General features: G+C 33.6%; 1 protein-coding gene across 2 annotated transcripts; it reads right to left on the bottom strand.

Annotated features, from left to right (window-relative positions):
• Positions 1-5,474: 5,474 nt before the first annotated feature.
• LOC126725685 (phospholipase D alpha 1) lies at positions 5,475-10,029 on the bottom strand. 2 transcript variants are annotated; one of them, XM_050430519.1, is made up of 5 exons: positions 9,846-10,029; positions 9,604-9,700; positions 6,345-8,238; positions 5,699-6,134; positions 5,475-5,589 (listed from the first exon to the last, which is right to left on the bottom strand). In XM_050430519.1, exons 2-4 carry the CDS (start codon positions 9,694-9,696, stop codon positions 5,701-5,703), a joined length of 2,421 nt encoding a protein of 806 aa, XP_050286476.1. In that variant the 5' UTR covers positions 9,697-9,700; positions 9,846-10,029; the 3' UTR covers positions 5,475-5,589; positions 5,699-5,700. The 2 variants fall into 2 exon arrangements, with proteins under 2 accessions (XP_050286476.1, XP_050286477.1); XM_050430520.1 differs by lacking the exon at positions 9,846-10,029 and adding an exon at positions 9,784-9,820 and having other exon boundaries at positions 5,475-6,134.
• Positions 10,030-24,387: the final 14,358 nt, after the last annotated feature.

Here is a 24,387-nt window from a genome sequence, read left to right as displayed (position 1 = left end):
CCTCAAAAGACACCTATGCATCAAGGAGTTAAAGAATTAACGAAAGAAATTACTAGACACTTTCCATTCCTTGAAAGGAAAAGGCTAGATAATAGAATAGTGTTAAGTGTTGATAAAAAATTAGCTCCAAGTTAAGGCTAGACAATAGAATAGCGTTAAGTTTATTTCATGCTACACTTTTCTTTCCTTAAAGAATTAGCTCCACGTTAAGTGTTGATAAAAAAAATCTACGATAGTCAATAGAATAGCATGAATTAGAATTAATCAATTTGAGGAAAAATAAAAATATAAAGCCTAGAAATATTTCAAGAAAAAATATACTAGCTTTAAAATAGCCTTGATTGATGAATTTAAGATTCCAATTTTTGGTGTTAAAGTTTGATTTGAATAGCTGTACAGCATTGAGGATTTATAGCTACAGCCTATGCACGTTCAAAGAATACAACGTATATATATAAATATATTATATATGGCAAGGGAAAAGAGAATTTCAAGAGGTCAAACACCAAAGAATCTCACTGTTTTCTCTTTAATATCCCCCACCATAAGTCAAACATTATGACCTTGATATCATTGTTGTGGCCTGTAAAAAGCTTTATTTCCTACTATAACTAAAAAAAAAACCGTTTGTGTCCTTTTAATGGTGCCAAATTAATGGTACACTAAAGAAGGAAAATAAATGGTACACAGCACGCTGATAATATCTTGGTTGATATTCACGGGTAGCAAAGCTGTATCATAGGGCCATCCCCAAATTTATATTTGTATTTATTAATAACAACAGTAAAAGATAAATATAGAAATAGAAAAAGTATACGTTATGCACAAGTTATTAGTTTGTCAATTGACCAATGACACATTCTTTTTCAAAGAACAATCTGAAAAGATTTATAATAAAAAGAGCATTAGGAGTAAAATGCAAAAATGGCCTATTCGGCCCTACACATAGAATAGTTTTCAAAATGAATGCAAGGTGGGACTAGGGTTGAAAGACCCAAAGAATTACAAATTTTAGTCCTTATAGAAATACGGCAATTGTTAAGCAAAAATAATTTTAAAAAATATTATGAGATTTTATATGTTGAAATGTTCCATAATAGAACATACCAAATTTACTGTTCAAACTTTTCCATCTACAAATACATGTTGCTTTGATTTTGAGAATGGAGAACTTCAATGGCTCCTTCCATCTATACATGACCATGCCTTCTAGCAACGTTCAAATCGAAAAAATGTGGGACTCTCAACAGTGTCACACTTTCCATATGTATGATTCAATCAAAGCGGCCATATGATGCGTCCACAAATCCATCACATGGTTTCATGGAAACTTTTGTGGTCTCTATATATTTGAGCATCATTCTTTCACAAATTAAGCCATTATTTTAGTGCTCAGAATGAATTAAATTACATTTTCTTTATGTTATGCACATATATATTTGTGTTATGCAAATGCGCTAAGGTATACTATGCTAAAAACTATGTTATGGATGCATCAACTGCCCATAAGCCACAACAAGTTTTATATACTTGTGGTTAATAACATTTGTGAATTTTATACTTGACAATGCTACTCCAAGTCTAACACTTTGCACATTAAAAGTACTAGACTGTTTACTGGACCTATATTCTTAAGTTTATAAGCTTTAGAATGAGAACTTGTCAAAGAGAAACAGCCAAAAAAGAGATCAAAAAGTCTTAAGTGGAAAAGGGGAATACAACCAAAGATTGTGAAAATTCCTTTGACATCACAAGTGGTGAATCAAGCCCTAGTAGCTTTAAAGCCAATATCAACCCAACAAAGAAGAGCTCGTTGAAAAGGAATCAACTTAAAAGAATACCAAAAATCCCATACACACATCCAAGTCACTTGTCATGTGCGCAAAGTAGTTCCAAGCCAAGCATGAATGTTCTAACATCCTTGCAAAGGTGGGCTCAAGTATTCAATTTCTAAAAAAGTCTCCAAGGCCGACAGGGGGCAACAATATGGCCTAGTTTTTACATCTTCAAAAGATTGAAGCAAAAGAGACCTAGGCCTTAGACATTGAATATCATGTTAAGCTTAACAAGTCTTAAAGGACAAAAGCTCGTCATGAAGATCTCAACAATGAAAAGATCGAGGTCTATGGCAGCACGATGTCGTCATCTAAGGTAACTCATTTATTTCTTTCTTTTTTGATATTCATGTGCATTTAACTAGCGATGCGAGTGATTATCTTATTAAAAATGAGTACATATCAAGCTTGCATAAATAATCAATAAATAAAAAAGGTATATAGTTTTTTTTTTGGTTTTGCAAATTCATGAAATTTTCATAAAACTCATCAAATGCATAAAGCACAGCAATTGTGATGAATGCTATACCTGATTATTTAAGATTATCAATATTCTTGGAATAATGACGATTAGAATTAATTGTCAAAAAGTCCAGTTTTGAATAAATTAAATGGGAAGCAATAAGAGGAAACATATTATAGTACGTTAATTATTCTCTTGATAATGTTTATGCACTATGATTAGCAACTATGTAACTCTTACCCCATAGCGTTTCACAGCTAACTATTCACATGAAATATTATAGTCACAATGCTTATTTTTGTAAATGTCATAAGGTTTCATGCAAAAATGTATTTACTGCTAGATGAATTACAAAAGAGGTAAAGCTATAGGATTACAAGAGAATAATTGGTCCAATAAGAATATTAGCACAATAAGAAAAATGCCCAACAAGGCCATTGGTAGCTCATTATTCATGTATGAATTTTTCTGAAATTCTTGTTTAAACAAATTTTGGCAAGTGCATGTGTTATTTAATGCAGATATCAACATGGCCTCAAGAAGGTCCAAAACGACATAGCATCAAAGAATCTTTCCAGCAACAAGTGACAAGATTCCTTAAATGGATGTAAGTCACCAAAAAATGGCTAAGTGATAAGATTCCACCAAGACGGATGTAAATCACTGACGAAGCCTAAGTGACAAGATTTCATAAATAGATGTAAGTCACCAAAAAATGGCTAAGTGATAAGATTTTGCCAAGACAAATGTAAATCACTGACGAAGCCTAAGTGATAAGATTCCATAAATGGATGTAACCAAAAAATGGCTAAGCCTAAGTGATAAGATTCCTTAAATGAATGTAAGTCGCCAAAAACTGACTAAGTGATAAGATTCCGCCAAGATAGATGTAAATCACTGACGAAGCCTAAGTGACAAGATTCCTTAAATGGATGTAAGTCACCAAAAAATGGCTAAGTGATAAGATTCCGCTAAAATGGATGTAAATCACTGACAAAGCCTAAGTAACAAGATTTCTTAAATGGATGTAAGTCACCAAAAAATTGTTAAGTGATAAGATTCCGCCAAAACGGATGTAAATCATAGACAAAGCCTAAGTGACAAGATTCCTTAAATGGATGGAAGTCACCAAAAAATGGCTAAGATGGATGTAAATCACTGACGAAGCCTAAGTGACAAGATTCTTTAAATGGATGTAAGTCACCAAAGAATGGCTAAGTGATAAGATTCCGCCAGGACGGATGTAAATCACTGACAAAGCCTAAATGACAAGATTCCTTAAATGGATGTAAGTCCCTCCCCCACCCCCCCCCCCCCCCCCAAAAAAAAGAAAAAAAAGAAGAAAGGGACAAGATTCCGCTAGACTGATGTAAATGCTGACGAAGTCTAAATGACGAAACTCCGTAACTGGATGTAAGTCACCTAATAGTGGCTAAGTGACTAAATACCCTTAGATGAGTGTAAGTAAACAAGGATTCTCACACAAACGCAAGTCACACGCAAATCAAGAATATCAAAACGTGACAACCAGAAAATGAATGAAAGAAGAAGCATTGAAGTGATCAAAAATGGTCGTCTAGAGAAATCACCTCACTCTTCAGTAGTGATAAAAAATGGTCATCCAAAGAAATTAGCTCACTTTCAAAATCAAGCTATGATCCCTCAAACGTCCAAAAAGACCTTCAAAAGGCAGATACTAAGAAGTCATCGCAAAAATACTACCATTCTTGAAGAAGAAAGTGGTTGAAGATAAAGAAGTCTGAATCTAAACAAATCAAGAATATTCCCAAAGCCTGACTAGTACAAGACAAAATCAGACTTTGGAATGGGGGGCAATTAATGAGTCTATAAAAATTATTAAGGTCGTCCATCTTAATGGATGATCATTGCGTCATTAGTAGGCCATCAAATATAGATGAGTAACCGTCCAACACATTCAATAACAATCATCAAAGGCCTTAAACTCTCTCATCAAGACAAAGAACGTTATAATTAGGGTAATAATCACCCTCAATTTTGTCCAACAGCTACTTAATTCACCTATAAAAGGGACAATTTGTTCATTTGCTAAGGTACGTCAGAAAAACTACTATAAAACACTATCTATATAAGAAAGATAGGGGTGGATACTAACTTAAGCATCGGAGACTCTCCCACCGGGAGCAACCCGGTGGTCTCTTCGATCTATCTATCTTTTATCTTGCAGGTCTCACAAAATTATCTAATGCTCCGGATTGAACGAGTGACCCAACTGACGATTTTGGCAGCATCAGTGGTTATTCACATTTGTAAACTTGTTCAAACAAAATTGTATTAACAAATCAATTCTATTCCTTTCTCTTTAGTACTATTTCATTATCTAATTGTACTAACAACTTGCTGACCACCATTAGAGCCCACTCAAATAACTTGTCCTCCAACTTAGTCATGGACTAATCGTCTTGTGAGACAATAATTCTTAAGTACTCTCAAAGCATGATGAATGATGCTCTTTACTCTCACATTCATAGCAAAATTCACTCATTAAATTCATAGTCAAGTCTACCAAAAATATAAGAAAACAAAACATCATTCCTCCGTACTCCGGAAGGATCTAAAAATTTTCCTGTGAGGTCCCCCAACTCACAAACTGCCAGTCATGGTTGGCAATGAAGACTGGGACTTATTTTGTAAATCAGTCTTTTCGTTTGAGCTTTTTTGCTTGGTTGTATTTTCAAGGAATTTATGCCCATTATTGGAGATTTCGCAAATGGTTTGGTTGGAGATCTGGAAAGCTTTGCTATTTGTGAACACACAGAGTGAGCGAGCTTAGCTGTGAATTGGATTTTAAAGATATTGGGTATTTTGTGATCTTCCAAAGCATAAACACATGAGCGGAGCAATTATGCCAAAGTAGAGAAGTTTGAGAATTTGAAAATATTTGAATACTTAACTATGATCAGTTATGTTAAACATTGTTGATAATTAATATCCACACCCTGTTCATAATTGTAGGGAGCTGAGAGGAAACCTGGCGATGAATTTAATGAACTAATGAAGGAACTTAGCTCAAATTTTTTTTATTTTTTATTTTTTTTGATAGGTAGGTTCAAATAGTTATAAGCCAATCTCAAATAGAGTTGCAAAAACAGATAATATTCAATATTAACATAATAAAAAAAAACACAAGAAAAACATTCTTAAGCCAAATAAACAGTACTCATAAGTTATAATCGTCGGAATCAGAATCACACGGCATTACCACATCCCTAGAAGCACTGCTATGAACATCCTGACAGAAAAATGATCTCTCTGCAGGTTCACACATAAAAAAGATTTATTGCACAACTATAACAACTAAAATTATAAAAGTAAATGCAAAGCAAAAGGCTGTTATTATCATAAACCAAGCAGAAAATACCACTAAGTAGTGAGGATTGGAGGCATGTAGTCAGATTTGGCACCCAGAACACGAGCCTTGGTGTCAGGGAAGAACTCAAACCCAGGCAGCTCTGTGACATTTCCTTCACTATCAACCCCGACAGGGTAACGCAGCAAGTGTCCTGGCAGGTCATGTTCAAGTGTCTCTCTTGAATACAGATCCCAATATTTGTCAGAAATCTGGTTCAACTTACTGATACACTCCTCACTTTTAGGGTGTAAGAATGAATCATCCAGCATGCCAAGGTGCTCATACCATAGTGACATACGGAAACCATGGATCTGGCCACGTGCTGGCTGCCTGTTAGCCAGATGATATGGTTGGTAAGCTCCCATTGCTATCTCAGAGTCCCTAGCTCCATCCATTGATCTCTGGTTGATGTTGGCAGATCCAATTATTATATATTCGTCATCAACTGCAAAAAGGCATAGGTCAGTTCCAAGACTTGACACAAAATATTTACATTAAGACGAGGAATGTCATATAAGTTGATAAATTCTTTTGAGATTGACTGGGTTCTGGGGTTCAAATATGCTAGCATGTTGTACAAGTTTCAAATTTGGGTAAAAGATTTAAATTAAAAACAAAAAACTAGGGTTCAAACAGTGGAGGTGGCATATCTTACCAATCATCATCTTAGCATGAACATAGATCATGAAGCGCCGGGACTCCTGAGCTCGACTATAGTCTGAATCAGGTGGTGGTTTTTCTGATGGTTCATATTCACCCTGCTTTTTCACCTCCCGATTTCCAAGGCAGAAAAATGTCAAATAATTCCGAGGATCCTCATCAATACCCTTGGCTCTCAGAGCCTGAATAATATCTTTATACATCATATCCATTGTCCTCCTCTGCCAATCTAATATGGCCTGAACTGATCCACTCTCCGGCATACCCTCTGGCCACATCGGGACAACAACATAGACAGTGAACCTCTCCCCTGCTTCAATCTTGCTGATAATCTTAAGTGAAAGCTCCTTTGGAATCAGATGAAGAGCACCGATATCCTCAGGCTTGATATCATCAGCACTCCAGCAAAAAGAGCTTCCAAGGAAATACTGATTCTCAATATAAATGAAATCCTTTGCACGTCGAATAGCATTAATGTAAGCATCCTGAATGCTTCGGTCAATGATATTATCCTTCCCACTGACAAGCCCTGCTCTGGCTGCATCTTCAGGTGTCTCTGGGAAGCCAAAAGCAGCCCCACCATCAATGGATCTAAACAACTGCACATTCCATGTGTCATTGTCATCTGGAAACATAACTGGAGATGGGGGGATGATGATTTCGTCAAGCTCTCTAAGCTGAACAAGTAAATCCTTACCACCTTGCTTTCTCCACCTCTGCTCAAAATTAAATAAGACATCCCAAGCAATTGGTCCTTCAAGCCGGGAGTGGATATCATGCCACGGTTCCCTTGGACCACCTTTTGTAATTGAAGCACCCTCAAAATTTGGCTGATGAAAATCATCGTTATGTGCAGTGTCCAATGTCCTGAAGAGTGAATGAAAGGGGGTATCATATCTCCCATCACAAAGATCAATACCCCCAACGAAACTCACAATTCTCCTCTTTTGTGACCCTCCACTAGGCATATCACTGTCCACCACCACAATCTTCTGGTGATGAGTGAACATGGTTGAAATCGATAAGTCCTGAACAATGCTTCCACCATCATCGGGATTTCGGGGACACAATACACAGTGCACATCAGTATTCTGGAAGTAATGTTCAGTTTCTTCATCATGGGTGGCCATCAATCCATCCTTTTTCAGTAACCCAACAGAAGTCCTGTCATCCCAAACAAGCATAAGAACCCTAACACCTTCACTTGCCTTTTTCTTAAGCAGATCACCAAGTAAGATGTCTCCTCCAGACTTTGGCCTCCTTGAGTCCCTCACCAAGGAAATTTCTGTATAGACAGACCATCCAGTAATGTAGATCAAGTGTTTTGCATTAGTGATTGCATCAAAAATGTCTTCCCAACATCTGTGGGGCTCATAATATGTGCCTCCAGCAAGAGGGATTTTAGGAACAAATTTGTCTGGGACATGAGCATCTTGGTACAGAGAAATCCTACATCCTTGTCTCTGTGAGAAGAATGTGTATGGCACTCCAGGAAATTTAAGACTTCTAATACCCCGAGCCCAATTATGGTCTTTTGCAACATCAAAATATTGTAGCTTCACATGGATCTTCGAACCTACAGGATTTTTCTCTTTATCCAGTATATCAACCCATCTATCCACTTCCTCTCCATCTAAGAGTTCTTCAATAGGTACATATGCTCTTCCAATTAAGGTTGCCCCAATAGGATTATCGTCTTTGACAGTGAAAATAACATTTGAAGCCAAATGAGCACAGTAGATATGAAAAGACTCATACCACCTGGGATTGTTAGGCTCATTTTCTAGTATCCTGGTCTTCCCAACTCTCGCCTTTTCTAGATCAATGGTTGCGTAGACTTTAGGAACTCCTTTACCAATACCAACTGTCTCTTCAATGTTTGCCATTATCTACAAAATATAAATTCAAAAGTAAGATTTTGGGAAAGAAGAAGAAAGGAAAAGCAAATGTATTACTTGAAAACCTACACTCCAACAACAAGCATCATATTATCAGAGTAACTAAAAATAATTAGAGAGTGGAAATTATAAAAATGATTGTACACTTTGTAGTGTATAAAATGAACAGGGGAAGGATTATTCATACGATGAAGATAATGCTAACAATCCACCAAAAATAGATTGATAAATGAAAGAACAAATAAAAAAGGAAAAGCACCACACACAATCTTTAACAAATCTGGCTGCCATAAAAATACTCAAAAAGAAAAAGGGGGAGACAGCAACCCATGATTTAAAGCACTGCACTGGTCACTGCTATTTGTGATCTGGATAAAGCTTAGTTTCATAAAAATAAGTATTGAAGTAGTTTAGTACGACAAGAAACACCAAAATCAGTTTCTTATTCTTAAATGTTAAAACAATTATATGGCTTTCATCTAGCATCAAGCTCTCACCTTGTTGGCATTATGACCAAGAACTAACATACTTTCGAGATAACCTCAAGGGGTCGGCCTAGTGATTCCCAAGCCTTCATTAAATCCACATTAGGTCTTAGGTTCAAAACTCCTAAACAACATCTTTGGACCAGCCCAAAGGATTATTTCTAGAGTTTCAACACCCACCTTAGCCAAAAAAAAAAAAAAAAAACTCCTACTTTCAAGATAGACATGTATGCGATATGAGATAGTTCCAAAACTGTTTTAAGATTACAAAATTACCCATCCGCTAAGCAATAAGTGAAAGAGAGCAAACAGAGCTTCTTCACAACATTGCTAAGTAAGTTATTACAAATCCATGATTGTAAAACCATGATCTTAAGGATCTGAAATGAAGAATTGAAAGTTCAACTATTTCCTAGAAAAATAACAAAAAAATATAGTTATTAACCATATTTCTAAATATCATTTTAATTTTTCAATATCTTTAATTACTTTGATCACTAAAAAAAGGCTATCCACATAAAATAACAACCACCCACCAACATTATAAAAGTTGTGGTCCATCACTTTTAGTATATTCTAATATAACACAATCAGCTGGAAAATCACTCCTCGTAATTAACAAAACATTTGTTATTAGATCAACAACCCATTAGGCTAATTTCAAAACAGACAAACAAAATTTTTTTTTCCCAACAAACATTACTATATACTTGATTTTTCAATTGTTTTAACTATAAAAACCAAATGGGTATCCAAATATAAAGACAAAAAACCATGATCCATGCTTTAAAAAACAGAGATAAAAAATTGGGTCAGATCCAAATTTATTGAATCATAAAAAAGGGAAAGAGAAAAAGGGTGACGGAAGAACCTTGCGGAAGATCTTAGGGCCTCCACCACTGTGGAGCTTGTCGACCTCATAGACGGTAACGTGAAGTGTCCCATGTAGCAGAATATGCGCCATTTCTCTGCACCCATTAACCAGAATTATTATAAAGAAGAAGAAGAAGAAGAAGAAATATCAATCAAAACAGAGTAATCAGAAATATACAAAGAAGAAGAAGAAGTTGATCTGATGAGAGAGAGAGAGAGAGAGAGTGAGATCTGAGAAACCTGAGAGATGGTAATTCAAGTGGATTGTGAATTCTGTGATCCGCTTTTGGTTCTGGTTTTGTACTATTATTGTTATTATTATGTCGATGATTGATATTTATGCCATACAACAGCCAACCGCACACTGAAAGTGAAGGTGAAACAGAGAGAGAATAAGTGAAATAGATCCACAAAAGCAGGCAATGAGGAGGACTATATATAAAAGAGAGAATATGATTTGGACAGAATGGGGAAAAACGAAAAAGGTTCTTTTTTTCTTTTTCTTTTTTTCCTATTCTTTTCCATTTTCATTCATTTGTGAAGCAATAAATCAAAAAAAAAAAAAAAGTTGCTATAAATTTTTTTTTGTAATAAAAAAAAATAAAAAATTTTCCTATTCTATGCACATATATATTAGTATTGTTAACTAGAAAACTTAAATCCAAACTTATTATAAAAAAAAAAAAAAAAAACAAAAATTACCCCTTAATACATCAACAATACTATAAATACAATCAATTTTATTCTTTTTTTTTTTTTTTTACAAATTAGTGTGATAGCAACATTGATTCTCAAGAAAAAAATTGGTGATAGCAAAATTACTTTGACATTTGTTTGGTAATTTCAATTAACTCAACAAATGAGTTGTAAAACTATATTATTTTCCTATATTTGGTAACAACCTTAAATGAGTTGAAAAACAGTTTTTAAACTTCTCTTATTTAGCTTGCTGTGAGATAGAGCTATTTTCCAAAAAAAAATCAGTGGAAAACAATCTCTAAAAATAAGTCATACTTTTTATGTTAACCAAATATAGTTTTCCATTGGCTTTTTATTTTTATTTTATGCTATCAAACACTGCAAAATAAGGAAAAATATTTTTACACAAGATTTTTCATTGAAACAAATAGAGCGTAAATTCAATTTTGTTTAGCAGCGACAGTTGTGGGTAATTTGTTAATTTTCAATATTTAAGGGGGTACATTGCTTGATTTTAAAGTTTAGGGGGAATTGAATTGAAGTGTTCCCTAATTAATTAAGGACAAAGATTAGCTACAAAATCGGTTGTAGTTTAAAGTTACAACCTTACTCAATATCTTTTTATTGAAGGTGAATTTTTGACAAATCAACCCTTAGATTACATCTTCTTATATTCTCCATGCTTGCAAAATTTCTAGAAAATTAAAGATTAATAGTTATGTTATCAATAAATTGTTTAAATTGAAAGTTTTTGTAGTTTAAAATTATATATAAAATATAAGCTTATAGTTTATATAGTAAATAATATTTGATTGACACAAAATTTGAAATGTGCATTAAGAGCGTAAAAAACATGCAATTTAACGGTTAGATTTTCAAAATATGTAGTATTGTTTATTTTATTGAGTAAGGTTTTAGCCTTAGGCTACAACTAATTTTATATCTAAACTTTGTCCATTAATTAATAGAAATACTTTTTTTTTTTAATTGTTCACTATCCATATTAAAACTCCTATTAAACCCTTCATATATAATAAAATACCAATTTTTTCTATCAGGATCAAATGCTCAATTTAAAATTATTTTTTTTAACACAAATACAACATGAAGCCTAATCTCTTAATTTGAAGAAGGGGAATAATTAAAATATATATGATTCATCATCTTAATTCTTGAAAAAAAAATAATTATAAACAGGGGCAACTTGATGCATTTGGTGGCCTAAGGCGAAAATTGATTATCTTGTTTTATATAAAATATTACTACTAATTAATATGAATTACATAGAATTTTTTTTTTCTTTTTTTAGAAATTTTATAGATACAAAAAATTTGACAAAACTTTTGGCACTTGTTGATGTGGCAAATTAATAATGGTAAGTAAAAGAGTGATGTTAGTGGTAAACCTAGATAAGAACTAGCAAAAGTTTGCTAACTCAACTTTTATTATTACTCTTTTTTTTTTAGAAGTGCAAAATTCACAATATTTTTCACAATAAATCCTAGATTTTAAGTTGTTTTTTGTTTTCTATTTGAAAACACTACTATAATAATTTTTTTAGCATTTGTTTTTAAAATATTGTGAAAAATATTGTGGACGTAGCATTTTTCTCTCTTTTTGTTTGTTTTTCATTTGGTAAAAAAATATTATTTTATTTATTGATTAAAAATAACTCTATTGGTTAAAATTTGGAGGTTTTTTTTTTTACGTGAGGCCTTAGGTGACCACATCTATTACTTCTACCATTCAGCCGACACTGATTATAAATAATAATAATAAAAAAGTATGACAGCAATCCTTAAAATCATATTTCATGTAATACTAAGATATATAATTTATAAATCATTCTTAATTTATAGCTTAATTACTCTAGTAAATCCCACTAATTAAAAATCAAATAAACCATGTCTCCTAAAAAAACCCAAACGCCTCTACAACTCATCATGCGTATCTTCACTTCAACCGTTTCTACGAATCCTAGTATTGGCCATTCCTCAAAATTTTGATATCCTTAGAAACATTGGCATCCAAGTTTTCAACCTCCTTCAATTCTCTGAGTTTGCCTCATTCGAAATTGTCAACAACATCTATGGCCTCTTCTGATCTTCGTCCCACAACTCTCTCTATCCCCTTCCAAAACATGACCTAGACCTATAATTTGATCCTCCCTTAACTATTGGGTACCCTTCAATCTCCACTAATCTTTAAAATCAAGCAAATTTTCCACTTCAATATTTGAAGTTAGGAAATTATCCAGTATTTTTTTTTAATTTAATGGAATTTAGTAACGACAAAGGAGTAATTTGCTTATTTCCAAAAGATTAGGGGGACATTGGTCACTATAAAGTTTAGGGGGTTGATTGAAGTGGACCCAATATTTAAGGGGAAAGTGCAATTAACCCATTTTTCTTATAATATAATCACAACCCACCTCAACAGTTTTGAAAAAAAAAATTATGAATTTTTTTGTCTAATTAGATTTATTGTAAATTTATACAATTAAAATTAAAATAATAAAGAATATATATAATTTTATTAAATTACCATCGCTCAATTTCCTATCCATGTTTTACCCCGCCACTTTCCAATTTTTATTTTTCTTTCCTCCACTTTTAATATCACTTTATCTTGAATTTATCTATTAACGTTACTTTTTTTTTTAATAATATAGATAGGGTAGGTTATAATATATATATTTTTTATAATTCGATAATTGGGAGAAAAGAAGTTTTGAATCCTAGAAATTTTTATTAAAAATATCACAAAATGTTAGTTGAATTATAAAACTATAACCCAATTAAATTACGTTTTCAAAAAGTTTTAAATGGTTGAAAACGAAAGCCATAAATGGTGTGTGTGATCCTCATAAAGTATTTTAAAAGTTCTTTTCGTTTTCTCTCCTTTATAATTTGGTTGCTTTCTTCTTTGTCATGTTTCCTTCTTTTTCTCTTTTGGATCATTGTCAAGTTTTCTTCTTGATTAAACAATAATTATGAACAAAGGAAACAAAAGAGTAAAAAAAAAGAAAAAGAAAAAAAAAAGGTTTAAAATGCCAACAAGATCATAATTAAAAAATATGGCAACATTGAATTAATTGTAAAGTTAGATATATAACCATCAAAAAGCACCTTACACCACCCCCACCCCCACAAAGAATTGCTGTATATTTTACATTATCATCAAATGATTTCCCTCTTTTCATGAAATGGTCACAAAAGATTAAAGAAGATTTAGCCTTGCAGTCACAGTTTTTTTTTTTTTTTTCAAGAAACACGATTACCTTTTTTTAGAAGAATAAACAAAATTATTTTGATTAGCATGAATACTATCAAATTATAAAAATCGACAAAATTTTCACTTTTATCAAAGAAAATCTGAACATGTAACTCATTTCGTAATTGAGCCTCATCCATTATTTTTATAAGCTTTAAGAACCTTATGACTTTCAAAGTAAATTATTTACCAATTTTTTAATAAAAGAAGAGAATGAGATACCATAATTAAAACAAGACCGTCGGTGATAAAAACAAATTATTTATTTATTTATTTTTCATATTCTACCAATGCATTGGATCACCCCCACATACATCTCTAGAAGAAATGGTAGAAATTTTCAACTTTTGCTGCACACTCATTATTTTCTTATTTTTTTCGTTAAACTAATTGGTAGTACATTGATGGGACGGCATATGTGAACGTGGCACATTCATAGCATGCCCAATCTCTTACTTTTTTCTATAATAAAATAATCGGACTTTCATTCCTTTTATTTTTTTTTGTTGATATTATTGTTTTTTTATTATATACACCGATTATATCGTTAATCTTGCCAATGGGGGTTTAGCTTAGTAGATAAGGGTTGGACGCTTCGTGCAATACATTTAGGTTCAAGTTTCGCTGTCCGCATAAGTCCATTGGTAGGTTATCACACTTCTTACCATCGTGCTATGGCCAGGGGGTGTAATATAATCTTAAACCCCCCATTTTCTTTTTCTCAAAAAAAAAAAATATCATTAATCTTTGTTTGAAGAGTTTGTTTCGAATAGTTTAATGTTAGATAGATTATTTACAAACATATTTATTTTAATAAATCATACTCTAAACTTGATTAATAAACCATGACAAATAGGAACTAATATGACCAAAACAATCATTCATAATAAGTAATCATATTTATTGCTAGTATAATGAAACCTTAGCTGATTTTGGATAAAACTAAACTATTTTATAAATATTTTATAATAATAATTTTTTATTATCAAATAAAAATAACAATTAATTTTTAATATCGGTGAGAATTGGATTTCAAATTTTTATTCAACTAAATTTTTTTTACTAATTAAAATCTACCTTATAAATAAACTTGATTGTTGTTGTAATTGATATAATTCTATTTAGCCAAAAATAAAAAATTCATATCCATAACTTGCCTAGCTTTTACGGTGGATTTGGGGCCTCATTAGTTAATGGTGGGGTCCTTGTCTCCTTGACCCTGACTCTTTAACGTGTATTGACTGATAAGCTTTTAATAGAGATATCTATTGGTGATTCACGCGCAGTTTACACGTAGCATCTGAAGCACAAGCTCGTTTGCACGAAGTCGACGAAAGAGGTGAGATGTGACAGACAAACTCACCTAATAGCTATTGATGCATGCCTCTAGTTTCAACTTGTGTTGATCTTAACTCGAAAATTTGAGGTTAATCTGAGCATTGGTTTGACCTCTACTTGAAAATAGAGTATTTATTCAACCAAAAGTGACGAAAGCAAACATAAAAGAGGGAAGAAGACGTTCAAATCTAAGTTAGAAAAATGAGCCACAAGACTTTTTGCCTAATTTGAAATACTTGCTTAAATTACTTAATATGTGTTTGAATTCGCGTCATGTCTACTGCGTTTGCATTTACGTTTTTTTTTTTTTTACGCATTTTGCTTTAGGCCAGCAGCCAATTATTACTGTTCACGTACTGTAACAGTACTGTTCACACACTATAATAGCACTGTTCATGAGACCTACAACCACTTTATTCAGAAAAAAAATATTAAAAATAGATCCTACGGTACTATTTATATATTTAAAAATTATTTTGTTACAGTGTTTTCAGTTTCAGCAAAAATAAGTTGTATCCAAACAGACCCTTAGTAACATATGGACGGAGTTTATCTCTAACCAGTTTTGATCAAAATTCCTCCGACTATTCATGTGTACTATTAGTCATATGATATTTTACATTTCCTAATTTTGATCGTTTCTCAAAATTTTTTTTTTTTTTATTGAAAAACAAATTATCTATGAAGTCAATTCTTTTAACTCACTATATGGCAATTCAAACAATTATTTATGTGTACTTTTAGTCATATGACATCTTACACTTCCTAATTTTGATCCATTCTCGATTTAATTTTATTATTTCTTAAAAAAAATTCTTCCATTAAGTCAATTCCTCCAACTCATGGCAATTTAAACAATTATTTATAAATACTTTTAATCATATGACACCTTACACTTCCTAATTCTGATTTGTTCTCAATTTAATTTTATTATTTATTTAAAAATAAATAAATCATCTATGAACTTTTTTTTAATAAGAAGATCATAACTATATTGAGAAGAAGATAAAAACAATACATCATGAGCTAATGCGTACTCAACCATATTAGGATTTTCTCTATCCAAGTTACATAACCATCAATGTTTTTTGGCATATTGAACCAAATGATGAACTGGGTGATTGTCGTTTCGCTTAACATGGGATATACTCATGCATCTAAAATCCTATAGTTTATTTCTAATCCCCACAATGATAATGTCAATAGAAACTAAAGCTTCACTTATTCCATTTAATGCAAAAACGATGATCTTGGAGTCACTCTCAAACACTACATCGTGTACTCTCACAGCCCAAGCATAATAAACCCCCTCCTTCAGAGCCTTAGCTTTGGTCTCCAAAGGTCCAAGTGTTATTGGTAATTTCTTGCTTAAGGCTGCCTCTACCTGTCCCGTGTGGTCCCGAATGATAACCCTAATATTGATTTTGTACCATGACATTATTGGAGGTGTCCATAGCACTATATCGCTGATTACAGGTTGAGCTAGCTTAAAGTTAGCCATTTGAAATTCCTCCATTAAGTATATTGTCCTTTGTAAAATCGCAACATTTTGTTGTCTCGCTTTGCCTTCTCTCATTGCATTCCTATTGAACCACATACACCATGCCACTGTGATGACCAGCCCCAATATCTCAATATCCATATGTTGCCTGAACTTTAAGTGCTAGAGAAAGTCTCTGAACTTGTGATAATCACCACCTTAACTGTGATACCCCAATTTGATTGATTGCGTGATGTGTGTGGGTGTGTGATGAGTCCCACATCGAGTATTTATTGGGTTGAACTGGGCTTTATTAACAACTACAAGGAGCCTCAACTGTGACTAGTCCTTTTGAGGTATAGCGCAGATGTGGCTAGCGCTTTTCATTGGGTTGTTACATATGGTATCAGAGCCTGGTTAGTAATCCCATGTGGGCTCAGAGACACTACCCCACAAAGTAGACCCTAATGAGAACGTTACGGATTTAAGTGGGGGAGATTGTGATGTCCCAATTTGATTGATTGTGTGATGTGTGGGTGTGTGATGAGTCCCACATCGGGTATTTACTGGGTTGAACTGGGCTTTATTAACAACTACAAGGAGCCTCAATTGTGACTAGTCCTTTTGAGGTATAGTGCAGATGTGGCTAGCGCTTTTCCTTGGGTCGTTACATATGGTATCAGAGCCGGCCCGGTAATCCCGTGTGGGCTCAGAGACACTACCCCACAAAATGGGCCATAACGAGGACGTTAGGGATTTAAGTGGGGGAGATTGCGATACCCCAATTTGATTGATTGTGTGATGTGTGTGGGTGTGTGATGAGTCCCACATCGGGTATTTATTGGGTTGAACTAGGCTTTATTAACAACTACAAGGAGCCTCAACTGTGACTAGTCCTTTTGAGGTATAGCGCAGATGTGGCTAGCGCTTTTCCTTGGGTCGTTACATTAACTATCAAATGAAATGTCATATAGACATCAAACTTTGCAAGCTTTAGTACATTCCTAGAAATAATGCCCACTGCTCTTTGCTTCCTCTTTGCATGCTTCACAGGTTAGGTTGTCGAGAATTTTCCTTTGGCACATGTTAGCTTTCATTTGAAGTACGTTTTTTTTCTCGCATGCCATTCAAAATATTTAACCTTATTAGGTACATTAAGCCTCCATATTGTCTTCCAAAAATGTTTGCTATTTCGATTGCTAGAAGCCTTATTTGGGTTACTGTTGTTGGCCAATGACAATGTTACCTTGTATGCACTCTAGACCGTGAAATTCCCTTTTTGTGTAATCGAGAACTCAAGGGAATGCCCATGATAGCTAATGCATCATCTGGGGAGAAGAATTTTCGTACCATGTCTGACCTCCTAGCCCAAGTATGTGGATCTATAAGTAGGGAAACATTTGCATCAAGTAGAGAGTTGGTGTAGCCACTTATCTTTCTATATTTCAATTGATTGTCCATTACCCATCTACCAATGACAACCTTGTTGAACAACATCCTATGCAGCCAATATACTCCTCCATGTGTAGGATGGGTGATTCCCCAGCTTGGTTGAAAGAAAATCCCCATTGGGGATACATCTAGCCTAAAATACCTTGTGGACTAGGGAGTTCGTACATGTTTGTAGTTGCCATCCTTGTTAGCTAACGAAGCAAGATTAAAGGCTTTAAGGTCACTAAAGCCCAAACCACCCTCCTTCTTGATTGTGTCTAGTGTCTAATAAGACATTTTCATTAGTTAGCTTCTATCGAACTTTCAAAACAATATATATATATATATATATTTATATATTTTATTAATTGTCATTTTTATCCTTACTTCTTCTTTTTTTTTTCATTTCCCTTTTCTAATTTGGCCACTTTCCTTTGATTCCTTGGCCATTCCTCTTTTCTCTCTTTCTCCGCTACCATATCCCGGCCAATTTCAACAAACTACATCAAATCCCAAACACTAACGTAAAATCATCACCACAATCTAAAAATCGCGGTAATAGCCATTGGGTGTATGTATCAAACCCAATAAGCCCAACTAGTCAACGATAATAGTGTAATATATAATTAAGTCTTATTTTTTGTCGGACCGTGTACCTTACCGATCCATCCAACGACCAATTGGTGAAGGATGAGGGGGCACAAATCTTTTATAGCATTCGATTGCAGACCAAGCCCATCGGTATTGGAGCGAATTGTGAAATCCCTCACATTTTTAACTCATCAATGAAAGCAGTTTCATTAGTTTTATTTAAAAATTAATATATGATTGTTTGAAATAAGATTGATTTTTGGCTAAATTACATATCACACTCTCTAACTCAGGGGCGGAGCCAGAAATTTTTGTTTGGGGGGAGGGGGGGCCAAGTTATGGCACTAATATATTTATCAAGATAACTCCGTGCGCGCGCGCTCACACACACACACACACATATATATATATACACACGCTTTTTTATTATATATACACATATATATACACACATTTTTTATTTCATAAGTTATATCTACACACACACACACACCCAACAACAACAAAAAACTTAATATTTTCAATCAAAATTATATTTGATGGCTATGGGGAGACAAGGATCCAAACAGCTGATGAAATAGGTAGGGGCATTCGTGAGGAGGTAAACCTCGGGAAATATTGGCGGGATGTCCTCGGAAAGTATACACCTAACTCATACAGAAGCTGAACAACCATAATTGGTGAGGGCATCGAGGACATCTACCTAACCTCGGAAAGTCGAGAGTCAGAGTTAGAGAGAGCACGACGCAACCTGAGGGTGGACAAGGGTAACTTGGCGTTGAATGAGAAAGAGAAGAAAAAAAAGTACAAAGTAGCCATCCTCTTTGCATTAAATGCACTGCAACCATTTAGCTGGTCACATTAATGAGGAAATGACCATAAATAGTACTCCCATAGCTCATACCCTAGTGTAAAAACCTTCTAGCAAGGTCTTGATGGAACAAGTATTAGGAAAGTCTGATCCTAACCCTCCAAATGTAAAGTCTAGATGCATTTTGGCTAAATTATATAAAGCAAGAAGCACCTAGATCAGGGGGAGTTCTTTTGGGAGAGAGAAATAGAAAAAAGAGAGAGATTATCCAATTGTAACCTCTTCCTCGGACCAAACTTGAGGATGAACACTTAGCCATTTCAGGGCTCTTTCTAATTGAATATCTTTACTTCACACCTAAGACTGATCTGACCATCAATTTTTATCACATAACGGGTACTTAAAGGTGGACATTGAATTCCAACTCTAAAAAATTAATTGTGTGACCAAATAGTAGTATGATCAACACTTGCCCTTTTTCTTTGTTTTACCTTTTTCCCTCCACAATGGCAATCTTTCATAAAATAAAATTCATTTTTACCATTTTTATAGTGAAATTCTTAAAAAGTATCATTTTCAATACACATTATCAAATTTTATACTAAAATAAGTAAAAAAAATCTTTCAATTGAACTATTGAAATTTTCGAAAACCGGGCCAAAACTTGGAGGAATAAGTTAAGTTCGAACATATTTGAAGCTATCTTACTCTAACCCATTATGTGGTAACTAAAGAGACATTTCATGTGTTGTTTTAGTGATAAGATTTTTTATAATGAATCAGTAATTTGTCAATCGACTCATAACGGGTTGAAAAAGATAGATTCAAACATGTTTGGTGCCAAACTTTATCAAATATTTTATAAATATAAGAGCATTTTACAATAAAAAATAGAATTGAGAAAAATAAAGTTATATCTCTATAATTATTAGACAAATTATTTTTTTTAAGAGTATCATTGGATTCAAATATATGGGGGGCCAACTCTTATTTTTGTAGACTAAATTTTAAAAATATTAAAAAAATTATATATATTAAAAAAATTCAAAATTTTGGGGGGGGGGGGGGGATGGGCCCCCCACCATATTACTTACCTCTACCCTTGCTCTAACTTACTCTAAAATTCAATTCAATTCTCTAATTTCATTTTAGTTCAATTTAGTCATCTAACTTTTAATTTTGTTCAATTAATTCTGCCAAAATTGGGCCATTAAGGACCACCAAAACAATAGTAATTTTGTATTGAATAAAGTTGGAAGTTAATGCACAGTTTTAACGGAGATTAATGTAAGAACTAAATTGAACAAAAATTAAAGTTAAATGACTGAAATGAAGAAAAATAAAATTAGGTGATTGATTTAAATTTTAATCAAAGTTAGATAACCTTAACTTTTTAAGATATGAATCAATAATATTCTACAAGAAGTCATAATATAGAATCTCACTTATGTCAAAGGAGAAGGGTTTAAGGTAGGGGAGGGATACTTTTTGTCAAACAAAGTTTCTTTTCAAACTAGTTAGGAGAAAAACATTTCAAACTTCTCATAGTTTCTTTTTGTGGTGTTCATTTTGAAAATCTAACTGTCAAATTTCATGTTCCTTATGTTCTTAATGTGCATATCAAATTTCGTTTAAATCGGATGATATTTACTATTCAATCAATAAACTTATTTTTTTTTACACAATTTTAGAGTACAAAAACTTGAAATTTTAACATTTATTTGATGACATAATAATTGATCTTTGATTTTCTTGAAATTTTGTAATTATGAAGGATATAATAATAACATGCAATCCAACTATTAAAATTTTTAAAATTCACACTCAATATAAATATATATGGGTCTCTGCTACAAAATGAGGGCTCACTGAACCAAGGGATGTGAGAATCATATATTTAAGTTTTTCTGGTTGTCACTTGTCACTCTTGAAGTTTCCAAATTTAATATAATTATCAATTAAAAATATAATACTACCAAAAAAAAGAAGAAACATAAATGAAATAAGACTGTTGTTTTGTTTTTTTGCTTTTGTCTTATTTATTTATTTATAATTTTTTTTATACAAGATAGAAATTTTATTCTAACCTAATTTAAGTATATACATATATGTGTGAAACTCTCTCCTAAAGACTTAAACCCCAAATCTTGCCCCCCCCACACTCCACAAGCATTTATACTTGTGGATTGACCATTGCGCCAAAGATGCGCGGTGATTTTATTTATAATTTTTTAAATTCAAAAGTTTATGTAATTGTTGAACCTGCTATCATCATTTCAAATTGTTCTTTGGCACATTTGGAGTTGCACCTCAATAATTATTTGGGAAATTACATCAAAGGATCTATAAATAATTCTCAACTTTTTAATTTTATCAATTAAAGTTTCGAACTAATGAAATTGTTTCAATTTTGAAGCTTGTGTTTATCTCTATTATTCATTTACATTATTATGGGTAGTGATGAGTAGAATAAAAGGAAATTTTTTTTGATAAAACTTTGGGTTTCAACAAGGTAATCATTTTTAATTTTCTAACAATCAATTTCTCATTCTAAGGATTTCTCCCTCTATCCTCTTTGTTTATAGGCTAACAAAAATAGATATTTGTTTATAGGCTAACAAAAGTAGATATGGACATTATCTTTGATCTTTCTTGAACAAATTTTTCCGAAAAGAAAAAGAAAGTATGTAAGAACTAATTGAGTGACCACACATCTTGAGCAACATGTAAAATTGAGATGAAAATTGAAGATTTTCTTAGAATACTATTGTGGTGGGCCTTTTGTGATTTTGGGCTAGACTACCTCACTGGGCCCAAGTGTTCTGAATAAGAGAGTTAGGACCAGTCCAATTACAACTCACCTTAGTCCGGCTTATGCACAAACTATGCCCCGTTTTCTGAAACTTTAGTCACATGCCCATGGTAGGCGAAGCTACTACAAAAGAGTTATGGTAGATAAATGCAATAAAACAACGATAAAATAAATATGTTACTGTCAGGCAAGCAAGTAAGAGAACCTTAATTAAAATAGGGAAAGAGAACGATATGGCAACAAGAAACACATTATAGGTGAAATTGCAAAGACAAGAGAAGAAATAATAGCAATAAGCGATAAAATCAAAGGAGGAAAAGATCAGTTTGCCGTGTTCAGTTGTATTACGGGACTAAGGCTAAGGAGGGAACCAATTCCTCAACGTGGGTAACCTTACAGGAGGATCCTACTGTAGAAATTATCCACTTTGAGGGAATGGGCCTAAATGACTAGTGCCCAAACGAGTTCTTTATCCTTAACAGAGGGTAGACTTTTAGAGGGAGAGATGAGATCAGCCTATTGGTGCATGTCTGCTATTCTGCACTTTCTATTTCTCTTCTTTCTCTTTTTTTTTTTTCTGTTTTGTTACCTTGATTCTTTCCCCCACTCCTTTCCTTTCTTTCTTAGTGCTTACTTGTGTAGTGTTATGATGATGGTGGTGTTATGAGTCTCTCCTAGTAGTTGCTACTGTTGTGATGATGTTACTGTGCACGGCAAGGACTCTTTATATACTGTCTGCCATGACTGGTTTTTACCATTTTAACTTTTAACTACTTTTTTCTAATTTAGGGTGTTCTTCTCGACCACCCACTGGTTTGTCAGCTGGCCAGCTACCACCACTTACTTGTGCTGACTGTGCCACTCCCCATTACCAGACAAAGAAGATTATTTTGCTTGCTTGCTCACTGTGGCATTCTTGTCTACCACAGCGTGAGTATTCTCTCTTGCTATCCCTCATGACATGCACTTAGTGGTTCCAACTCATCTTTCATTCTTTTGAGTGGTATGTCATCCCAGCAGGACATCACCCTCAAAAGAATCTGAGCAGGAACCCCAGAATAGGCTGGCCTTTTTCCCCACCGCCAGATCATACCCTCTCTTACCTCTGACCCATAACCAACCACCCCTGTATTGGCTGGGTATAGGTTGGTAGTGCCTGGGCCTTGCACATGCTCCACTTCTCGTGTATGTCAAAAGCTTGTCTGTTGCTCATGTGTTTGCCATGGTCTAGAAGCTCATCTATGCATTTTGCTGCTCATCCTTGTCCTCTTATGGTGTAAATTGTTTTTCTAATTCTCCATTCTTTATTGGCTTGCTCATTTTGAGGGCTGGGCCTTACTTGATTGTGGGTTTTCCCCTCTTTAGCCCATTCTTTACTTCTTCCGTAATCTTTTTGTCATTCCTGTCATACCACTCTGCCATTCGTGCCGTGGTGTCATTTGACCCGTGCTTGCTGGGCCTCTTTTGGGCCTACTGCTTATTCTTCTCTCAATGACTCAATATGGTCATTGGATTTATACTCATGCTACTTTGGGTTTTCTTGACCCATTACATTGCTTGTGAGCTCCTTTGTCCCATTTCTTTCTTCTTGGGCATCCTTGGCGCATTTGCTTTTTTCCATCAATCTACCAACTCTTCTCTGCCCATATTGTTGGGCTTCTTCCTGCTACTGAGCTTCCAAAATAAGCATCAACAACTATCTACTTATTATTTTTGATTTTCACTACATCAAAATACGCTTTCTATTCTTTATTCTAGAATTTAAAGTTGTATGTTTTCTCTCATGAATGAAGTAAATCCAACACCAAACAATATAAAAAAAATAAATGCCATCAAAGAATAAAAATCTTCTATCTCAAACTTATTGTTCTAACTCATTGCTTATCAATAGCAGCTTGCAAGATGTCTTTCCTCCCTCCTCTTCTCTTTAAGGTCACAAAAGTTTAAACTTTAAAATGAAAAATAAACCAATAAGACACATAACATATTGTAATTAGTGAAATATAAAATGAACCTGAAAAAATAAAAGAGCCGATTACTTCCTATTTGTTTCTTTCTTCCTTCATCTTACTTTTGGGTAGTATGCACCATCGTTGTAGAATCTTTCTCACCTCCATCGTCAAACGACCAATCAAATCAACCAAATATAGATCAAATTTCTTTGTAAAACTTTTAGTGTTGCTTTATATTTCATCAAGTGAAAAAAATGCGCGTGTATTACAATTTACAAACACTAGTCGCTAACCCGTGCGATGCACGGGAAAACTATTAGAAAATAATAAAGCATATATATGTTAAAAGACAATTTAAGTTCATGTGTGCTTGCAAGGGATACATACCTAAATAG

This window comes from Quercus robur, chromosome 5 (genome assembly GCF_932294415.1).
Source record: "Quercus robur chromosome 5, dhQueRobu3.1, whole genome shotgun sequence".
NCBI lineage: Eukaryota > Viridiplantae > Streptophyta > Magnoliopsida > Fagales > Fagaceae > Quercus > Quercus robur.
Note: the sequence above shows the minus strand (reverse complement) of the source record. Positions and strands in the feature narration are given on the sequence as shown.

Coding starts and splice junctions, on each gene's coding strand:
- LOC126725685 (XM_050430519.1), bottom strand. CDS start 9,696: ATGGCGCATATTCTGCTACATGGGACACTTCACGTTACCGTCTATGAG. Junction 8,239..9,603: donor GCCCTAAGATCTTCCGCAAG/GTTCTTCCGTCA, acceptor TATATTTTGTAG/ATAATGGCAAACATTGAAGA. Junction 6,135..6,344: donor TCATGCTAAGATGATGATTG/GTAAGATATGCC, acceptor GCCTTTTTGCAG/TTGATGACGAATATATAATA.